Raw genomic sequence first — 22,342 nt, 5'->3', positions numbered from 1 at the left:
ATGATTCCCATGATTCAGTGCTACACACTTCATAGACAAAAGGAGGCAACATAATTCTGGTTTTAATGCAAAGCACTTAACCTTTACTTGAAAGAAGGTAATATACATCCTGGAATTACAGATAATAAAGATACATTATGAGCAAAATCATTTCACAATGAATATCATCTTTCCTTTGCATCAACCAAGAGAGGAGTGCGACATTATCTACAGTTTTTGTTAGGAAGAAAACAGTGAAAAGCACACCTAATTCTGTCAGCATCTTTACTGTATGGTACACTGTAAAAAAAAATGTCATCTATATGCAGTAGTCCACATTATTGACCTCAACAAAAAAAATAAAATAAAAAAAAATAAAAAGGAGAAAAAACAAATTGAATAAACACTAATTTCATGGTTGCCTTTCAACTAAGTAGTTCAACTGCAATGCATACATTATAAATAAATGTAAGGGGAAGAAAAAAAGTTCAAAGAGTTCTACAAGCAATATTCCACAATTCCAGCATGGCTGAAACGACAAGTGGCCTTAAATCCAAACCCTTTACTTCGGATTGTGACCACAGCTTTTACACAACTTTAAGATACTGCAGATTCCTCAAGGAGGTGCGTCTGAAAAACCCAACTCATGGTTAACACTTCTGGATAAATCAAGTTAAAATTGTCCTTAAAATTTGTTCTGTGAAAAGGATAAGTTGCCTACCATCTTTTCCTGCGAGGTGAGAAACACTTTTTGTAAGGAGTGAGAAAAACAAGGCTATATAAGTTAAGAAAGATGTTTGTTTTTTTTGCAACTCCAAGCCATTAAGTACTGAAAAAAAGCTTGTTCTTAGCTAAGCTAGGGGAGATCACTGGTATTAATCACAGAACTCGTCAACTCTAAAAGCAAATCATTTGTGTTCCTCTTCTCCTTTGTGGCCTCCTCCCTATTTCTAACGATTGCCCCACTTGTTTCTCATATTGGGGTAAGCTCCAGGTGTACACAAGAACAAATCTCTTTTCAATAAAAGGAAAAGACAAGTTGACAACTCAAAAATTATTGTTGTGATGATGCAGTTTGGTAATTGTTTAAATCTACAGCCAGTTGAAATTGGGAGGGGGGGTTCAAACGGAGTACATGTTCTTGGTGGTGGATCCGCTCTTGCTGGATGTGTCGTCATGTGACTGGTAGCCGATCATGGCTTTGATTGGGAGGTTCAGACGCTCTTTATAATTTTGCCTGTGGAAAGACAAGAAGTTGAATGCTGTGTGAAGACTAATGCTAACTTCGTGTCATTATCTAGTGGTCAGCTACAGTTAGCAAAGCTCTTCATCTTTCCATAACTTGCATTATTTCCTACTGACACGGTGACTTTGTACAACTTACCCTATCGTCATGATGGCGTCCCTGTTTTGGCAGTTGCTCGTCCAGATGGCTATTTTGTCACCTTTAGGTCTGACGTTAACCACAGCTCCACAAACATCTTCACTTGCCTCGTCAAACGACTCACCGACTAAACACAAGAGCTGCAAAATACACAAAATGTGACGCACAATATGAATCATATTGTTCTTTTTTAATAATGAAATGACAACCAGGGTCTGAAATTAACCTTTTTCACTGTCTGCCACTCAGAAATTGTATCTGCCACTTTTGAAATGTTGTCATTCAATGTTCAATATATTTACATATATGTAAATATGAAGTTGTTTTTAAGTGTCCTTCCTGGTTAAATAAAGGTTAAATTCCTGTAGATTTTTAAATAACACACGTTTGCATGCACAAAGCAACCATGTCTTTCAGTACAAAACAATCACTAACAACTAGGTATTTCAAAGGTAAAGACAAACGACAAGAAGCACAAAGCAAGCCTAACCCTAACTTAAAGTTCACCACAGTGTAACATTATTATAAGTCAGTGTGCAATACCAAACCACAGTTCCACCGAACCTACTCTTCTGAATTACAGCAAGCAAACACAAAAACTCAATACAAAAGGTTGGCCAACAAAAATAAAAAAACAAGTCACACCTATTGCGTCTAATAGACAAGGATTAGTGATTCTGTCAATCAATGATACCTCCCATAGTCTGGCCGGCACTGCTGGCAAGCTAACCAGCTGTCACTCACGACTGACTGTTCCTCTTCCTCTGTGGCTGAGTTTGGTTTAAAGCACTGCAATAGATATTCCCTGGGCTGACTGGTAGTGTGACTCAGGTGCATGTGCCTCAGTGGCGGATGGCCTGATGGTTTCACCCGGCAACAATTTACTTCCATTTGGCGGGTGCTAATTTCAGACCCTGATCACAGCCACTTAGAAGTTATAGGTTCATCTATGACAGCTGCTCCGTGAAAAAAAAGTTGCCTCACCGTCTCCATCCAGTAGCGGTCTAGGTCATTGTGTCTCTGTTGTTTATTGAGGGTCATCAACCATCGGCCGCCCAGCTTGTTCCTGTCATCCTCCCACATTGGCTTGATCCCATCCTGGAGCACAAAGTGAAAAAGCAATTAAATACTTCATTACAAAAACAAGTTAAGTGACAATTGTTTCTTAACACTGTAGCACTAATATGAATTTGATGTTTAACTTAAATACCGTAAAACTTTGATTAATAGCTCAGCTTTTATTTGCTAAAATCACAGATTTGACCCTGCCTATATTTGGGACAGGCGTCCATATGGGAATTCCTCTTGCACAAAACTGCAATAGGCTTCTGTGAAACAGTTTATTTCAAAACAGAATATTACTTGTTTAAAAATTATCCAATAATAACAAATACATGTCATTCATTTGATCTAGCGCCGACAGACGGCTTATGCGCTTTTATTTTGTAGCCAGCAATGTAACGAAAACAACAGGGTGCGGGATGAGAAAAGTGTGGCAGAAGTTAGCAGACAGAGCGATGGACTTCACATGACAGGATTCATACCTTGGATTCATTTTTATGAAAAGCTGTTTTGATTCTTTTGATCGGTGGACCTTACCAAGTATAGGGATTTAATAATCAAGGAACGGACACATTCGGACTTAACCAGCACTTCAGAGTTATGCGAGTCCGCAGGTTTCTTTTCCTTTTCATCTCTTGTACCATGCCGGTTACACCGGTAAACCTATTAGAATTAGACTTTGGGGCTTGTTGTTTCCGTTAAATGAACAATTTAATTGTGGAGAATCTAACTGATCTAACGAGGTGTGGTAGCATGTTCATATTGATCATATGTTTAAACATTAATATTTGTATTAACAATCTAAGCAGCTCAGAAGCAGCTAAAGCGAGCAACCCGGTGGGGTTTAAGAGGTTTTATACATCCGAAGAACTTTATAAAAGCAGACCAGGCATTTAATGGAGACCTGCGTTTATTTGTCAAAATGTGTTCTCACACCAGGCCAGTAAACGGGGTAGGTGGCTATTTGGGACTCGGCAGGTTGTTTTTAGATTTTGTCCACCTGCCTTTGCTCCGATATATCGAATTTTACATCCTGCAAACATCCCAAGGGTTGATGAGGAAAACAACTATATTTTCTTAATAAAATAGATTTCATTAAAAAAAAAAAAAAAAAAAAAAAAAAGGTCTTACCTTAAATAAACAGTAATCACAGCCAAAGCCAAGTTTGCTTGGTTGCTGTATGTGGTTGTATAATCTGTAAGAAACACAGGAACAGTGTCAGAAGTATTTCACAAATGCTGACTTCAGTAAGAGTACGGGCTTCATCTGCCATTGTTCCTTCACTTCAGTCTGTAAATGTGGCACTTTACATGCCATATGTGAAGTTGCTTTTCTATAAAAATAGGGTATTAGGGTAAATAAGGTATATATAACTTTTACATTTTATATCTTAACTGGTATTTATTTTAACTCACGTGGCATCTGTGCTTTCAGAGCTAAGAATTCTTAAATAACATATACTGCAAATGCACATACCAAGAGTGAGGTACACACAACAATACAAACAAACAAAAACAAACAAACAACCACACACAAGTTGAACCTCAGGTTACATTAATGTAGCTTTACATCGCTATTTCAGCCATCTGTGCCTCCGTCAGCATTAGAAATAATTTAATGACAGAATAATTTATCTACATCTGCATAAGTAGTGCTTTGCTGCCACATGTATCACCGAGTCAAAGACAAAACAGTAATTTTTAAATGCTATTCTTCTGAAACGCTCCACTTATACCCCTATATAGTGACAAAACCATTACATTACAGGATTAGCTGAGAACACTTACGCCCAAAAGTCTTCCACTGTGTCAAACTTCGAAATAAGACGCAAGTTCTCCGTCCAGCTTTTGCTCTTGTCGTTTTTGAAATACCACAGGGCCCATCTGAGAAGACAAAACAAGAATCAAAACACTCAGTACACACAGGACAGTGGAAAAATGACTTCAGTATAATGACAATAAATTAATATAATTTATTTTTGGACAGCAAAACAACTCTGGAATATTTCTCAGTTTCAGTAGAATGAGTAGAAATGTCTAAAGAGGCGTTTACTGTGCTATTACTGTACTGTATTTTAAGTGCTATTGTATGAAAAACAAAATAACCTTAAGCCAGAGTCCTAACACCACAAACATAAACCCTATTTCACAACAAACACAACAGCTAGTTGCAAAAGCATCTAAATCAATGCAAAAGAACAGAGAAAGCCAGCCATCATCAACGCTACAAATGCAGCCTTTGTTTATGACGGGTGCTGTTATTCTTTCATCTATTCCCAGGAGGGGTGGGGTTAGCAGGGGAGGGAGGAGGGCAATGAGAGGACATCAGCCGAACCCTGTGCCCCCCTCCCCACCATCAAACACAAATGCTAACAAACTGAACAGTCCAATCAGAGGATGAAACTGCACTCGTGCCATGTAGAAACTCCACTGACACCAACAGTAAAGGCTTACATTATGCCTGAGCTTTAGTTAGTTGGAAACTAATAGTTCAGAAACTTAAGCATACATACCTTTTTTAAAGCAAAAGGTTTGTTTTAGCATTTCCGAAGGAGTATTTAAAAATGTAATATGGCACTTAAATGCCCTAAATGAGTTTCGTTTTGACAGATAATACTGTATGCAATTTAAGCAATAAAAATGAAGATTTTTCTAAAACGGAAACCAATTAGTTGCTCTTTTAAGAGACCAGTCTTATTTATCTTTTGCATTTTTACAACTGATCTTTAATAAAGCAAAAGTATTTCTTATCCGATTAATCGATGAAATAAATTGATAGAATATTCGATAACTAAAATAACTGAAAGCTGCAGCCCTAATTTTATATCAAGGTAACGGTATATATCACGACACAGTAATTGTTAATTAATTAATTCAACAAAGACTTTTTTCTTCTTTCATTAGGATCGTCCATACAAACAAAAACTCCTCCTCCTGTGCTGTATTAATAATATAGCTTTTTCCTACAATTCTGAGGCAGTTGGCAAACCAGCTTAGAGGTGCATTACCGCGACCAAACTGTCGCTCTCAAGTCATGTGAGGAAGACAAGTAACTAGGCTTGCAGAAAGCCCTGAGGGCAAACTTCACCAAATATATGCTATATCGGTGTATAGGTCAGCCGAAAAGTAACAAGAAATACAGAAATTTCCACCAAGGTTAGAGGTTATTTAGAAACAGTGTCACCTCACCATTACATAGTTTGTCCAGCAGAAAGCACTGACAAGTTGATTTTTCAGCTGTAAAATGTCTTGCTCACAAAGTAAATAAATATAAGAGATCAAAGATCCATAGCAACATTGTTTATGTGTTCCTGTAATAATAAATAATATCAGCTGATACATTGTTACGGGATTTAATAATGCAGTGTAATACTGTTAATATAGATGGATATAGAACTGGATGTGTTTTTCCGACCTTCCGGGAGCTGTTGGTTTCCCTTTATTTCAGTACCGTGTGAAAATCACATTACATGACTTGAAAGTTATTATCATGGCTATTTATGTTTCAGCTTGCAGGTTAATAGAGACGTACAGCCGGTTCAAACCCATGTGTAGATTCACCTACACAGAACACAGAGTGATAACCAAACAAAAATAAAAGCACATCTGATATTAATACAGCTGCATACACGTGTATTAGTTTCAACTCTCTGCAAGTTGACTATCAAATATTAATATGAATGGTCGGTCACTTTGTTTGTCCAGACAGCAGACTAAACCTGCATTTTTGCTGGTTTAAGTTCACTCTTAATAAGGCAAAATTTTATTCTTGCTTTGGATGCAATAGATTTTTTATAATCTTTAGTTCAAATCATCACCAGATTTACCCAACTAACTTCTGCAGCAGAGTAGGTTTGAGACAGCAACACAAGTTTCTACATACACTCAGTTGTCAGTTAATTAGGTAAACTAGCTAAAAAACATGCAGTCTAGTACAACTGTCCTGTAATACATCCTCCTGTCATAAAGGTTATATTGTTCAGTTTCTATTAATACGGTTTTAGAGAAGTGTTGACAACTTCATGGTAAATTTGGAGGGTGTAATATGTGGTGCTGTTGAACTGTATCACATCATGCAGAGAGGTGTTTCTGCTATTTAGTCTACCCTCATGCATACAAATGGGGAAGACTCATTAATTTAAAAAACTGTCTGTTTAGACTGCATTAGTTCTAGCTAGGTTTACCTAATAAACCGGAAACTGTGTGTAAATTTGTAAAAGATATTTCACAACTCAGTCTTACAAACCCAATTTAATTCAACAAGCCAGGACTTCCTTACAGAGTCGGCCATCATTCAGTGCGTTACAGTGGAAGCATCTTAATACAGTAACCCAAACACAGTTTGTTTTAACTAGATCTGAGTGCCTAAAACCAAAATGGCAGGATAACGTGACCCAGGCTAGAGCAGCAGATGTGGACAACCTTGACCTCTGAGGCTGGGCTGAACAGGCAGAATGGCCTAGAAGTGACCTACTAAGTGAACTATTCAGCATTTCCTAAAACGACTGTACAATGCTCCTGAACAGGTCGTCACCACCACAGAACTATGATAACATTTCTAAAAGGACAATAGTGAACAACAATTGCAACACTAACATGCAGAGTAGGAAGCTGGATTCTTCATTCTGTGCTTCTGGTTTGAAACTGAAAACAGCCTCCACTTAACATGATACAATTTACAGTAAATTATTTTTACAATGGTACTTCTTTCTTCAACAAAACGCAAATATTCAACACATGTAACAATTTGTTTTTGGCCATTTAAGTCTAAGATGGTGCTTCAAATCACTGTGCTAAAAATGTAATTGTTTAAAACTTCATTACTATAGATCACAGGTTTACGGGGAGTTTCTCAGTAGACACACATCCTCAGAGTCACTAGAGAGCAATATGACTGTTCTCTACTCAGGGTGTATCAGGGCTGCAATAAATAAGACTACTGACAGAACTTTACACTTTTAAACAGACCTGCAACAATTAGATGTTTAATCTATTAGTTGTTAACTATTAATTTAATTGCCAACTATTTTTATAATTGATTAATCATTTTGACTTATTTTTAAAGGAAAAAAAAGTCCACATTCTCTGATTTTTAGCTTCTCCAATGTGAATATTTTCTGGTTTCTTTTGTCTTCTATAATTGAAAATGGAATATCTTTGGGTTCTGGACAAAACAAGACATTTGAGGGCGCCACTATGGGCTTTAGGAAACAGTTATTTGAAACAATCTTCTGACAACCTATGGACCAAACAACTAACAGATTTATCGAGAAAATGATTGATAGATTAATCAGTAATGAAAATATTTGTTAGTTGCAGCCCTATTTGTGTGTGTTTTTATCTCCTCAAACAATTCAGTTTTACTGGCTTTGACTTGCTGCAGAGTACAAACTGTCCAGACTAAAATCCCCTCTTCCATGTTGCGTTACATCATTTGTTTTCTTCTAGTAACTAGCCTCAGTCCTGTTACTTCTGTCATGCTGCAACATTATTGTCTCTCTGGAGCCAAATTTAGCAAAAACACATTTTTAGGCCTTTTTAACAGCAGTAGTGCCTAAGTTATCAAGTAGATGAAGTTTTGATCATCAGAAAATGCTGTTTACACGCCCAGTTGAGTATTGCAATTGGTGATATCTAAATCTCCACTAATGTCAAAGTACTGCGGCTTATGTAACACACAAGCTCCTTTTGGTTGCAGTACCCTGTCAAATACAGCAGCTGTTTCATTCTCACCTGTTTTGTAAGGGGTGCTTGATATACTGCTCAGGATTCGCAACGACTTGGCTGTCAGTTTGTTGTTCTTCAGTTTCAGGTGCTTTCTGAGGAGAGTGACACACACAATACATCATCATATACTTTCTTTGAATACAAAAGACGATCATTCAAAATATGGCTATGTCTATTGATCGCCACCATGAAAGAAGTTTGCACAGGCTTTATGCAAAGCTATGAGGTGGGAGATGAATTAATATTTAAATGTTAATGTGTTTAAATGTGGCATTGTAGCTATGTCACACTGCAGCTTAAATTAGGTCTTCTCCTGACCTTAAAGTCACCATTACCAGTAAGTATACCTTCATAACATGTCAAGCTGAATAATATAATCGCAACAAAGTTAAGAATTTCAGGTACCACAGCTATCACACCATTAAATATGGTATGAAAAGTCCAACCATTCATATAACGTTACACTGTCGCAGTCTCGAAATGTAAAGTGTTATTTTAAAGTGGGCAATTAAATATTTGACAGCAGTGTCCAACTCTACAACGTCAGTGTTTTAACATTAGTACGTAACAGCTCACAATAAAGCGGCTAGCTTTGGATTGGCAGGCTAACGTTACAGTTAACGTCGCTAGCATTCGTTTTAGCTAACGTGCTAGGCTAACTCCAAGCTAGATACACACGTGTCCAGATTGTCATAAATTTAATCAATAATTACGCAATGTGAGCATTTAAAACATAGTGTTGGTTAAATAAAAAGCACCATAGCATACTGACTCTTATGTCGAAGTGGATTAAAATAAATCACTGATTGTAGTTTGAATGAACGACGTCCAGTCAGTCAGTCCCTCCCTGCCAACAAAGTCAGACACAGCCTTATCCATCACATTGCTGTGCTAAAGCTAATTGAGATCCACGAGAACTGACACATATGTGTACTGAAACACAATCATTTCCCACAAATAGTAGATGCCGTTTCATGGAAGCAAGATTATAAAATAAAGTCGCCAGGTATCGTGAAGATGTAACCACAATTTCCATGCGCATTAGTCGAGTTTTCAGCTACCTCTTGTCCCTCTCTTACCGGCTCCGATGTCGCCATCTTGACAGTAGAAATGTTCTGCCCGTTCAGCGCTTCTGCGTCACAGTCCGACCACTCACACACCTACGGAAGCCGCCGAAGTCCACCCGAGGTGGATTGACGGGGAAACCGAGGAAGGTGGCCAGGAGAAAGGACAGTCATCAAGAGGTACAAAGTACTACAGTAGTTCTTTGTCTTTCCAAGGAGAGTGCTTCAGATAAACCAGAAGCCAGAAGTAGACAGTGGTGGACAGTAATTAAGTACATTTACTCAAGTACTGTACTTAAGTACAAATTTGAGGTACTTTTACTTTACTTGAGTATTTTCTTTTAATGTCACTTTATTCTTCTACTCCACTAGCACTAAATTTTAGAGAGACATATGGACACTGAATGCCACACAGCTGGTCAAGAAGGCTCAACAGCAGCTGTACTTCTTGAGGAGACTGAGGAAGTACGGTATGTCACCTAACATCCTCAGCAACTTCTACAGGTGCACTGTTGAGAGCATTCTGACCGGCTGCATCACTGTGAGGTGTGGCAGCACTACTGCTGTGGACCTCCAACACCTGCAGAGAGTGGTGAAGACAGCTGAAAAGATCACCAGGACTCCACTATCCTCTCTGCATAGCATTTACCATCACAGAGTCCACAGCAGAGCTGCCTCCATTATCAAGGACTTCTAACGTTACCCTCGGGCCGGAGGTATAGGTGTGTAAAATGTAGGACTACAAGACTGAAGAACTCTTTCTTCCCCACTGACATCAGAGTCTTAAACAGTTAATAGGCGTGTGGATTCCATTATCATGCCCATCTCTAAACTGTACCATGACCACGTTAATTGCACTGTTACTGCACATCTGCACACTGCTACATGTACAATTTCCACATGTATATAATTCATCAGTTGCACAACTGTTTATAATTCGTCTGCCTGCACAACGATGAAGTGTATATATTTGTTATTTATCTTATTTTATATCTCTATTTATCATATTTTTATTGTATTTTTATTTATACATATATTTTATTTTCCTTTTATTCTTATTGTAGGCAATTAATGTGGACAGCAAAGTAAGAATTTGAGTGTACAGGGAAACTTGAACATCTGACAATAAACATTTTGAATCCTTGAACAAATGAAGACTTACTAAAATATGTTTTGTTATAAATTAAGCTTCCCAACATTTTATACAAGTAGCCTACAGCTGACATGGTAATTAGATGTACAATGGCGTTTAATAATTTTAAGCTTTGTACTGTTGGTTAGACAAAGCAAGCATTGTGAAGGTGGCACTTTAGGCTCTGGGTAACTGTGACGGTATTTCTTACTATTTTTCAGAATTTCAAAAATTGAATAATGGGAAAAATAATCAGCAGATTAATCCATAATGAAAATAATCATTAATTGCACTCCAACGCAAAATAATTAAAAATGATCTCCCCCTCAACAATTACAATAGTAAAATCCTGCTTTTACATTAATGCAGTAATAATAATAATAATTTAATATATAATAGCATACCAATCACAGGACATTTTTCTACAATGAGTACTTTTACTTTTAATGCTTTAAGTACATATATAACACACAGTTTAAAAACGTCTGTGTGTGAAGACAACCACTGTGTCACTCCTTTGTTCATGGAGTCATAGCTCCTTATAGTTTACTTTATTATGATCTGCAAATAAATACAGTTGTGAATCATTTTGTTCCGTTGCTGGCGTTTGCTCTATTGTGGGAATGTGTCTGTTGTAATAAAATTAATTCACTCAAGTACTGTACGTACAGTTTTCAGACACTTGTACTTTACATGAGTATTTCCAATTTCTGCTCCCTAATAATTCTACTGCACACTACTACTACTACTACTACTACTACAATACAGAGGCAAATATTGTACTTTTTACTCCACTATATTTATTTGGTAAGTCTAGTCACCAGTTAGTTCATTCAGATTATTAATACAAAATTAGATAAGACTTCATATAGAGGGGGGTGGAGGGAGGGGGGGTTCACAAGCTACCCAGCAGTTCATAAACTAATTAACATTTGCTCCACCAGCTGCAATATTAACATGATATACACCCCTGTTTCATACAGTCTATGATTAATACATCAAATATTATAAAAAAAAAAAGTGAAGCATACAGATGTTAAATGAAAAAAATGTGGTATCGGCAGATAGTTGAAGTATCAGAATCGGCACTGATAAAGAAAAAGCTGGATCAATGAATCCCAACTTAACCTAACCAACTACAATGATGTGGATAGTTTTGTTACCAGAACAGAAAGAATTGTGAAACTGCTTCTTAAAAGAAAACATTACTTGATTCATTATGATACAGGGAATGAAGCTTGGAGTTAAGTTATATAAAATATAGACAAAATACACTTTTCTTGCACTTTATTATTTATGAGTTATTTATCTTTTTTTAATTGTAAGATTGTTAACAGCCAGTCCTGTAAAGATAATTTTAGATTCAGCATTCAGCTATAGACAATGCTCAGCATGTTGATTCATTATCTCTTATTTATTTTTCAATATGTTGTGCAGTAATGGTAATAATTATGACACAGATTTTCTTTTGTAACGAACTTTAACTTTAATTAGATTTAACTAAAGTCCTGAAATACTTGTGTTAGTTGAAGTTATTAAGTTAGTCATCTCAGTTAGTCACAAGCAAATGATTTTCTTACATCCTCAATGTCATTTGATTTGGGAAAAACACAATATTTTCAGTTGTGGAGACAAATCGTACAAAAACAAGCAGTGATTCATCCCAGACATTTTGAGGACAAAGTCTAAATTACTAAACTGAAAGTCCATTGCAGTGAGTCATACAGTTTGCTCGTGTGGGAAATTCAGAATAGAAAAAAGGAAAAGGCCTTTTGGCTTTTTTGAATAATGATTAACCCTTTAAAGCCCTTTGGGCTTGTTAAAAACAGCCTACTTCATATTTAAATAAATAATATGAAGCAAGCTGTCAAAGAATAAATGCTTTTAAATCCCTCACATATACAGTGTAAAAATACACACAAACACACACGCGCGCACACACACACACACACACACACACACACACACACACACTGTATAATATAAACACCCACTCATGCATACACAACAAATCAGGACAAAAGAAATCATGATCAGGTTCAAAATATAAATATGACTTTATTTCACAATCCCAAAAGAGATCAGCCATCCGTAAAAGGAATGCTAAATTTAGTCTCTTCTCAAGTCTAAACTGGATATACTTTCAGCAACGTACAGTAATTCAGTTTCAAAATAAGCAAGATCATCCATTGTCTAAACACCATTAACAGTACAGTAAAAACAATATAGTTCACATACATATTTACACATTTTCTACTAATAAAAGGTTTTTTTTCTTTCAGATTTTTAAATGCTGGTGCTAGTTGTTAGTTCCTCGTCAATTAAAAAGACTTTCAATGTGAACTGAGAATGTCCCCCACAGAAAATTTAAAAGAAACATTTACCGCTGTAACTTTCTCGTGTTCAAAAATGTTCTATCTAAATGAAATGATTTAAACTGTTTACATTCACTTCATGTTGTGTGTATGTTGTGATTTATGAGAATTGTCGGAGAGTTTGGTTCTCTATGGAAGACATCTGAACTCTAGATGGACATAATAATAATACAATAATTTGCTTTTAACTGGTACATGAAAACATCATGATCAATGGCGGGATATCAACACATCTCAAGTCTGTTGTCAGCCAGTAATCATGCAGAGAAATGATAAAACTACCTTTGTATTGAATCACATACCAGATCAGTGTGTCTGAGTTTCAAAAAGCACCGTGCCATCACCGTTTAGTATACAACCAGGTTAGGTCATTGTATGCACCTTGAAATCTTGTCCTATTAGCACCAAGAGGAAGTCAAAGTGTGTAAAAGACCAACATTTTTCTCACAGGAAATGTTATACCACCAGTGTTAGTGTGAATACCAGTGAAAGGTCTTTACCGCTTGTGCTGAAATTTCACTGATGAATTCTTAAAAGAAAGAGCTTCTCTTTTATGGGTAATAAAAAATAAACATCCTGATTCACCAGGAGTTGACACCAACCCCCTTATTCAGACCCTGTAAAAAAACGCTATCTGTAAACAAAGTCTTCACAAGGTTTGAGCACCCGAAATCGTCTTAGGCAATTGTCTGAGTGGGATCTGATTTGTGAGTGGTTTTACAATAAAAGCAGAGAGGAGGCAAAAGAAGGAATTGTTTGATTATTGACATACAAAACTGGCAATATTCTGTTGACATAGCTGACATGTTGTGATTTCTCATTAGCACCATTAAAATGTACAGTAAGTTTTTGAATTCCTATTATCACATTTGTGCCCTATGAAAGAATTCCTTTTCCAGAAAGTTAAGTGCCAAGAATGATAAGCACTTCATTGTTGCAGTATTTCAAGATTCCTCATTATACTAAGTTTTGAATTTCATTAGATATGTATGTCGTTTTCAATCAAATGAATATCAAATAAATGCAAAAATACTGTAAAATAAAACTGGATCCATGCTAAACTGTCATATATATCTCTATTTATCTGTACATACATATTTAGGCCTATGAATTGGGACCTTTTCAAGTTAAGTTTAGGAAAACAAAAAAGTGCTTCTTAATATGCCGTACATATCTGTGAATAAAAGACAGACCATCCAGACGAGAGAAAAGAAACAAAACAACAAACCAAAGAAGTACATTTCTTTCATCAACTGCCAACACAAGTCAGAGGCAGCAGAAGGAAAAGGACAATGCTACATGTGACAATCTGTAGTAAATATATGCACACTATTAGTCTTGTTTTGTACATTATGTGATGAGTTTGCTAAATAAAGGTTACAGTGAGAATGGCACCAATGTAAAAGCCAATGAGATTCATCTTAGGACAAGAGAACTATTGGCTGAAAATAAAGAGCATACTCCTACTGTACAACATAAATTCTGAACGTCAACACATAATGCAGGTTATCATAGAAATCTTGCAGTAAACAGGCTTACACCAGGAATTAAATAGAAATCATTATGATCAGAATAAATAATCACATCTTTTTTGTTCTTAATCATGTATATAAAACCAGTTTAAAAACGTCTTTAAAATGCTTCAAAGCACCATCTCTTTACAATAAAAACAACACCGAAAACTCACAGTTAAAAAGCCAACAAACTTTGGGTCTTCCTCATCACTCTGAAGGCAGAGATGCAGAAGGACAAAGTGAACCACCAGATATTAGAAAAGCACAATGAAAACGATGTAAAAATGAGAGTAGCAGTTTGAAGTTGATTGAGGTAAGGCAGAAGCACAGGGTGTAGGAGTTTTCTCTGTGTGTGTAAAACATGTTGACTAAGTCCAGCGATTGTAGGGGCCTGTCACTTGGGTAAGAGCATAAGGGGACACGGTGACGACACCATCCCTCGGTTGAGTCCATGCTTGACGTGTGGGGACATTCTTCATCCTCCTTGCCTCCTCCTCCTCTCCTGTTTCCTTCTCCTTCTCCACGTCTTCAGCTCCTTTGCCGCTCTTCCCCACACTTTCCTCCATCCTTAATCTCTCAGCCTCCTCCTCCCGCTCCCGTTCCCGCTTGGCCATTTTTGCGTCCCACATAGCCATCCCATGGCCTGGTTCATTAAGAGACTTGTGCTGGTAGAAGACCAGGGAGATGCGGGTGGGGTGGCTTCGGTTTGGCTTGAGGATAGGGGTGGTGGCGTGGAGCTCCCGCCGTGCACACTCTATCAATATAGAGCCGTGTGACGGTGCCACGGCAACTCCGCCTATGTTGTGGTCCAGGAAGTTGTGCTCGCTGTCTGACCACACCTCCTCCTGCTTAACTTCCTCTGGTTCAAGTGGGGGAGTTTGCAGGGGAAGGGGGAGAGATGAGAGTGGAGGGAGGAGTCCATGACCCCTGACCTCTGCTGCAACATCTCCTGCAGCCCTGTGGAGTCCATTAAGCCTGCTTAAGAGGCCCTCAGAGGTAGGTCTGGGGGAGAAGGAGGAGGGAGGAGCGCTCTCACTGGGGGAGGGTCTGCGCAGAAGAGAGCAGTGCACCTCGCTGGGCTCAGCTTTAAATGTAGGGGGGTAGTCACTAAGGGCATTATGTGGAGGTATATGTTCTGAGGGATAACCATTCACGACGTTGCTCATTGTCTTATAATTTAGAGCTGAGCCATTTTGTCCAAACTGGTGGCCAGGTAGGCCATGGTGGTTGGGGGAGATGGCTTCCTTCTGCGGGGTGACCCCTGCACCCAGTGTGGGGTAGCTGCTGGTGCTCTGGCTGTAAGTGCTTGGTTGGTTAGGTAGGTACCTTCCAGCGCTGGCAGGTCTGGGCGGTAGTCTCTGTGAGCTGTAGTAGCCCTGAGACTCTGTTTTGGATGTAGAAAATACATGTATTTCTAAAACACGGATGTGAAAACATCAAAAAACATTTGTATTTGTTGACCAGAGACTTGGATTTACTACCTTTGTTGGGGGTTTCACTTTTCACTTTCCCAGGAGTGAGAGGAGTCAGCCCGAGCTTCTTCTCCAGTTTCTCTGCTTGAACCCTCTGACGAGCCTCTTGCCTAATCTTACGGGCTGATTTCACTGGCTCAGCCAGTAGACGCACCTGATATATAAAATTAAAATAATCTATTATTTAAAACATAACACATTTTTATAATTTTATTAGCCCTTTTGCAACAAAGGTCTCAAAATACTGACATTAGAAAGAAAACTAACCTCTTCACTCACCTCTCGGGGAAAGGAAGACAGAACTTGCAGAGCACCACTTTGGATCTTTGCCCACTGGCCCTCAACCCGACCAAACTCATCCCTGTCAGAGATCCTGTAAAGTGGCAGAACATGGAGCTGCTCATCTTCTGGTATGTTACGCACTGCACGGTTATCTTCCTTGGTTAAAGTGCAAACCTGAAAAACGACACAGGCAGAAGCTAAGTTGTACAACCAAACAGTAGGCCATAACAAATCAATACCTCATATCAAGAGACTAAACCAAAACTAGAACCAGTGACCTTGGAAACAGGTTGGGATAGACATGTAGAAGTAGATAGCAATGTGTAACACTCCTAGCTTGCTTACCACAGTGCTGCCATTATTCATGTTGTGAGTGTCCTTGTGAGCGTGGGCACAGAAATCCACGCAGGCAGTGACCCCAGAAAAAGGCCGTCCCTCCCTCCAGCCCAGCCGACAGTCCACACTTCCCTCCTCATTTTCCACCTATGAGAGGTGAAAGGACAAGACATGAGAAGAGTTTGGTTTGTGGTGAAGACTGTAAAAGATTCGAATTAAGGTTTAAGTAAGAATCGATTATATTGGAATTGACCTAAGAGAGACAGAGATTATCAGAGGTAAGTGTGGCAGCCATAATTGTTTCATACCTGGTTTTGAAAGGCCTCAGGGGCCAGTCTTTTGTAGAGTGGTGCTAGCTCAGTGGCAAGACCCTGAAGGTTGCGTTCTATCTTCTCCTCCTAAAAGTAAAGGACAGATTTAGGAGTTTTGGGTGAATAACAGCTGATTTAAAAAACCATCCTACTTGCCTACTGGTGTGATTGTCATATCCAACATAAACCACTAGGAGAAAATGTTTGACAAAGATTAGGTTATCTAAGTTTGCCTTTATTGCAGATAAAATGAGGAACGGAACTTATCTGATACAACACCCAGTCAAAGTCAAAACCTTAATAACGAGAAGCTAGCACACCGATTATACACAAGATATCCTCTCACAACAATATAACACCAGTAGAAACAAAAGATGATTTCCTCTAGGATTTGTGGAAGGCGTCCACTCCCTCACCTCTTCCCGGTAATCTCCAAGCAGGCGAAACTTGCGGGGCACTTTGCTGCGGGCAAACTTACAGCCATTGAAGTACATACTCCAGGAGCAGCCAAAGGAAAACGATGCTCCACAGGTGTCTGGGTCCAAACCCTGGCATGCACACGTACGACTGTGGAGATGGAGTGGCAGCAGCAAGATAATGAAACGAGCAAAGCTGGGAAGAAGTACTGTCATTGCAAAACAAAGGAAAAGGTACTCACTCCTCATTGAGGGCACACCGCCGGCTGGTAGGAGAGCCGTATTTAAAGAGGGACTGGGTGAGCTCCTGGTAGAGATTGTCCGCCACCGGCCGAGGGATTCCTTCCCACGCCAGGATGAGGATCACCAACATGGCAGTGTCACAGTAGTGCCCTGGCCTCTGGCGGACCAAACACAGCAGCTTCTCCTCTTCACTGCCACGCCGGATCACCTGTCAGATGATGGTGCACACATATACACAGAAAACAAGCGATTACAACAGAACAGCAGCACTGTAACACAGGAAAACAAAAATAAGATAAAATTGTGGAATGACTGGGGAATGACTTTATTGTGATTGACCTGTCAAACCACAAGATCGGCTTTAATGACAATAGTTTAAAAATGTTTAGGTATAAGCCTTGTCATGGTCTATGGTTATGGATGAAATTGGAAATGGTTATATTTAGGTTATGGTTACATGGGAGCAGCTAAGGGTATGCTGTGGTTGTGGTAAGGATAAGAATCTGGGCGTGATTTCCATCTCTGCCCCTAAATATACTACGGTGGGATCCACAAGAGACATATTCAGGACATTTTGGATACCTCCATGAACAAAACAACAGCCACATACCCATTTAGCTATCGGACACCCCTGGGAGCTCTTTCCTTCTTTCCCAGTGTAAACAACAACTTCCACCCTTACTGCATTTCCTTTGGCACCATACCTGTGACACAAACACACATTAGAGAACCCATACATTTGTGCTATTGACCACACATATTACTGATAACATATATTAGACAACATGACATTGGTACCCATACCTGGAGGCAACTGACAAAACACAAATCATTCAGCAAATCACATCAAACATTTTTGCCCACACCTGCAATTAATAAAATGCATAGACTGTAGTATTTGGTTTATATACACCAACGCACAGCAAAGTAGTCCACACTTGTAAATGTGTGGCTGTCAGATGAACTGTGATGGACCTCAAGTTTTTTTAAACTGGCTGTCATCTTGGTTTACGGGCCCCTCGTCTCAGCTATGGGAGTTTCCTGTTTCAACACGCTGTGTGTGTTGTGTGTACATGTGTGTAGCTGAGACAGAGGGTGAGAGTGTTGAGCTAGCTCAGCAATGCTTCCTTTTTAATGACAGGCTGTTACCCCGCCCCGTTTTACCAAGCCTGTGGTTGACTCGTAGGCTCTCGGCACGTTTGGAAGTAAACACACCCACATAAACTCATGTGTAAACAGAGAGGCAGAAGTCACGCTACCTGTTTTCCATCAGTTCCCTCACTGCAGCAACATTGGGTCCTGCCCCAAGGTGTGTATAGTAAGGGCCTTCCTCCTTTTCAATGATTTGGTCTGTAGGGGGAAAAAAAATCAAGATCTGTTGGACATCACAGCGACTTCACTGAGTCCCTCAAATACTGATTTGACACTGTTATATTTTTGAAAGACACACTGGCTCCCTGTTTATAGACATTCTCAATAAGAGTCAGATTAGTGTAAATGTGGTAGTAAATGTAGCTGGATCTCAATTCAGGGGCCACCACCTTGGAAGCCTGCATTTCAAGATCAAATACATCATAATGGGTCAACAACACTTCACAAAGAATCCCAGAGCCTCCTCCAAATATGGCAGAGAAATGCGGTCTCCTTTTGCTTGAATTGGCCCCTGAATTAGGGCACAGCTAGTGTGTGTGTGTGTGTGTGTGTGTGTGTGTCTGTTTGCACTAGAAAGGGAGAGAAACTGAAAAATCAGAGCCAGCTTTTATTTGAAAGCAAACTTTCAGGGCAGATTTAGTCACAAGGAGGAATTTATCCAATGTATCCAACTCACCCACGCATTGGCAGGATGGAAGATCAGCCAGTTTTTTGGAAGGTGTATTGAGCAAATTCTTGGTAGGGGTATCCAGAAATCTCATAGGAGACTCCAGAAAGCTGTTGACGCCGTTCTTGGATGGAGTTGACTCTGCAGAGTGGCCCATATCCCCATCAGTGGCTGTGGACAGGACAGTGACAGGTCCTGACCTCTCCAGCTTGTAGTAGCCCTGCTGGCTTGGAGGGGGGGACTGCCGAGCCCCTGAGAAGCCATTAGCCAGACCGTGGTGCCCAGTGGTGTGGCTGAAGACAGCAGCATTGGCTGGGCTGGTGTTTGGATGCTGCAGCCAACCACAGGGCTGCGCTACCTGAGATAACAAATGCCTTTCACACTCCTGACCCGGTCCTGCAGCATGACCATTGCATGGATTGTGTTGGTGGTGTGGACCATTTGAAAAGGACCATGGCTGTTTTTCTTGACCATGAGTGTTCCTTGTGAGAGTGCTGTAGTTCTGAGTCTGAGGCCCTAAGAGGGCTGTATTGTATGCATTGCTGTGATGGATGAGTTGCCGCCTTTCCTCCTGAGCCTCAGCCAAGTATCTCTTCAGGTCAATCTGAGCCTGAGGCAGAAACAGGTTCCTCTTGTGGTGAAGGCCTGATTTCCCCTGCGGGACAATCTTCTTGCCTCTGTGGGGTGCCTCTCCATTTGGCATGCGTTTTGAGAGGGGGGTCCTGCTGTTGGTTCCCTCATGTATTCCATCACTTATCTTCTTCTTCCTGGGCTTGGAAGGTGTAGCTTTTACTTTTTTTACCGGGGTCTTTTTCTGACTGGTGGGCAGCTGGGGGTTGTAGTTGTATTTGATGGCCGACACAGGTGTTCCTTTTTGAGTGTTGTTCTCTGACTGCTGGTTGTGTCGGGACTGGATGATGAAGGCCAGGTCTGCCAGTTGAGCTGCCACCTCTTCCTCGTCTCGGTTTCTCCTCGCTTTACCAACATCCATGTCTCTGTCCTCCCCAAACCACCGCTCATGATCTTTACTGAACTTCATGTCACTGGGATTATTATAGCTGCATTCTGACTTGATGACACGAGAAACAAAGCCCTGCTCTGTCCTCCTGCAGGGTGCTTTATCACTGTCTGAGCTGGCCTCTAAAAGGTCCTGCAGAGACAGCCTTGTGTTGGAGCTTGACCCATGGGAGCACTGGATAACATTCCCTTGTCTGGCCACAGGAGGGCGTATGACTGACGTCTGGTGTAGTGGTGAGCTGATGACCGAGACTTTATTGAAGCGGATAGCTGCTGTGGGTTTGGCTTCTTGCAGGGTTGTATTTGTACTGAAGGTTGAATTTTGGGCAGCAGTAGAAATGGGATGTTCACACTTACTTTCAGCTTTAATGGACCCAGGGGTGCTTTGAGGTATAGCTGCCAGTTGAGTCAAGGCCTCAATAGCAATAGCCTGATCAAAACTAAGATTTCTCCTCTCTGCCAAAAACTGCACGCTTGGTAGCAAGACACTTGGAGGAGGTTCACTTTTGATAGGATGGGGAGTCTTTTGCAGGCTAATAGGAGTGCTTTTCTGACATGAATCATTCTTTAAGTCCTCAGGCTCTTTTTTGACAAAGTGCAAATCTGGTGGCTCTGTTTTGATGGAGCAAACAAAGGAAGAACGGGAGCTGAAAAGTTTCTCCTCCAGTCCCTTTCTCTCGGTGACAGAAAGACACACCACGGCCGCCAGCGTGGACAGCGGGTCTTCGCAGACCTCATCTCCATCACTCAGCTGTGTAGTGGCCTGTTCAGTCATCCACATCCATGGCTCCTCCAGTTTGATCTTCTTTAGCGGAACTGACATATCATCTGGAGTTGTCTTGAGTCCATTCTCAGAGCAGTCTTTAGAGATTGCAGCTATTATAGTCCTTTGAGGCTCTGATGCAATCATAGTCCTTTTATAGACAGACTTCAGATCAGAGTGTGACCCAGTGGTCATATTAGCACCGATATGTTTTGTTAGGCTCTCAGCAGAACCATTCTGAAAAATCACAGAAGAGCATACGTGTTGATCAAGTGCATTGCTGGTCAGCTCCAGCCCGGGCTCTCTTTTAACAAGTGCTGGTCGTCCGCATTGGTCCAAAGCCAGGTTGTGGGTGAGCGAGTGGGTGATGGGGGGGGATTGTGTATGAGGTATGTGGCCTTCCTCCCCCTCATCCTCCTCTGCTGCCGTGTGGGTGTCATCCATCTGTGCCTTGCCTTTGCCATTTACCGACTCACTTTCTGGAACCACCTGAGACACAGAGAGAGAGAGAAACAAAAAGAGAGAGGTGACTCAACAAGCTCTGGCAGTATACAGTGATTCAGCTTGTTCTAAACAGTCACGGCACACAGCACAACAGATTGCCTCCCAGCATGGCACGAGCATCTGCTGCAGCGACTATCAAGGCTGTGGAAAATATTATGGCATGCGAAAACAAAGAATCTGCTTTCAATAAATCTTGCCGAAACCGATCTCTAAACAGAGCTAATAGAAAGTTAAACTATGCTAGTTCACAGTCAAGGCTTCAATCGGGACGAAATTCTTGCCCGAGCTCTGAGCCACAGACCCACAGGTAGCTGAGAGCCAACCAATAAACATTTGGAAGTCACGCACAGTTCATGATTGCATCACTACCGGTGGGTCACCGAGGGCATGTGTGCAACGTGCATATACATGTTGTGTTTGTACTGAGTTGTGTGTTCATGGGCATGCATTTGTATTCAAGCACATGTGATTATTAACGCAGCAACCCTGCCATGTTAACTTCAGTGTATTGTTAAGTGAGTGATTAACCCACTTGGCTATCCAGACACATCGCAGCTACAGCAGTGCTTGAGGAGGATTTTGACTACAAGCAGAGCTACAACCATTCAAAGGTCTACAGTATTGATCGATTGATTGCCACCAAAAGCAATCTTGAATAAACATATCATAAAATGTCTTAAGTGCAGAAAATATAAATCAAACACAGGGGCAAAAAACAATCAATTTGGCAGGAAACAGAAATTGAAGCAGTTTTATCAAAGTGTGCTACTGCAGTGTATTTCTGCAGCTAAATATGTAAAAGCTTTTTTTATTTTTCATCATCTTGAGTGAGCACTTGATCAACTGAAGTCAAGTCAAGCTGCTTCTTATTTTAGGATTTAACCCCGCATCACATTCACGACTAAAGCCGTCAGCGGTGGAAGACTGATTAATAAAAATGTTG

The 22,342-nt window shown here is 40.1% G+C and overlaps 3 protein-coding genes across 7 annotated transcripts in view; 1 reads left to right on the top strand and 2 right to left on the bottom strand.

Annotated features, from left to right (window-relative positions):
* slc25a16 (solute carrier family 25 member 16) overlaps positions 1 to 22,342 on the top strand; it is a 59,262-nt gene that overhangs the window by 3,045 nt on the left and 33,875 nt on the right. The window lies entirely within an intron of this gene.
* eif4e1c (eukaryotic translation initiation factor 4E family member 1c) lies at positions 55 to 9,341 on the bottom strand. Of its 2 annotated transcripts, none has more exons than XM_046069966.1 (7): positions 9,231 to 9,341; positions 8,158 to 8,243; positions 4,213 to 4,308; positions 3,557 to 3,620; positions 2,348 to 2,461; positions 1,364 to 1,503; positions 55 to 1,216 (listed from the first exon to the last, which is right to left on the bottom strand). In XM_046069966.1, exons 1-7 carry the CDS (start codon positions 9,246 to 9,248, stop codon positions 1,102 to 1,104), a joined length of 633 nt encoding a protein of 210 aa, XP_045925922.1. In that variant the 5' UTR covers positions 9,249 to 9,341; the 3' UTR covers positions 55 to 1,101. The 2 variants fall into 2 exon arrangements, with proteins under 2 accessions (XP_045925922.1, XP_045925921.1); XM_046069965.1 differs by having other exon boundaries at positions 9,213 to 9,249.
* The window catches only part of tet1 (tet methylcytosine dioxygenase 1), a 33,740-nt gene continuing 23,778 nt past the window's right edge, over positions 12,381 to 22,342 (bottom strand). For 2 of the 3 annotated variants that reach the window (XM_046069955.1, XM_046069956.1), the window contains exons 3-12: positions 19,125 to 21,384; positions 18,556 to 18,646; positions 17,907 to 18,000; positions 17,296 to 17,504; positions 17,054 to 17,204; positions 16,635 to 16,724; positions 16,336 to 16,473; positions 15,976 to 16,164; positions 15,718 to 15,862; positions 12,381 to 15,620 (exon numbers count right to left, since the gene is read on the bottom strand). In XM_046069955.1, the coding sequence (XP_045925911.1) occupies positions 14,605 to 15,620; positions 15,718 to 15,862; positions 15,976 to 16,164; positions 16,336 to 16,473; positions 16,635 to 16,724; positions 17,054 to 17,204; positions 17,296 to 17,504; positions 17,907 to 18,000; positions 18,556 to 18,646; positions 19,125 to 21,384 (4,383 nt within the window). In that variant the 3' untranslated portion in view covers positions 12,381 to 14,604. The remainder of the gene's footprint in view (positions 15,621 to 15,717; positions 15,863 to 15,975; positions 16,165 to 16,335; positions 16,474 to 16,634; positions 16,725 to 17,053; positions 17,205 to 17,295; positions 17,505 to 17,906; positions 18,001 to 18,555; positions 18,647 to 19,124; positions 21,385 to 22,342) is intronic. The other variant, XM_046069957.1, reaches the window with a different exon arrangement.

This window comes from Micropterus dolomieu, linkage group LG15, assembly GCF_021292245.1.
Source record: "Micropterus dolomieu isolate WLL.071019.BEF.003 ecotype Adirondacks linkage group LG15, ASM2129224v1, whole genome shotgun sequence".
NCBI lineage: Eukaryota > Metazoa > Chordata > Actinopteri > Centrarchiformes > Centrarchidae > Micropterus > Micropterus dolomieu.
Note: the sequence above shows the minus strand (reverse complement) of the source record. Positions and strands in the feature narration are given on the sequence as shown.

Bases quoted from the DNA above. Each gene is read 5' to 3' on its own strand.
- eif4e1c (XM_046069965.1), bottom strand. From the start codon at position 9,248: ATGGCGACATCGGAGCCGGTAAGAGAGGGACAAGAG. The intron at 8,244-9,212 runs GTAGCTGAAAAC...CACTCTCCTCAG, and splicing joins CGGTAAGAGAGGGACAAGAG to AAAGCACCTGAAACTGAAGA. The intron at 4,309-8,157 runs GTGAGAATGAAA...TTGTCTTCTCAG, and splicing joins AAGCACCCCTTACAAAACAG to ATGGGCCCTGTGGTATTTCA.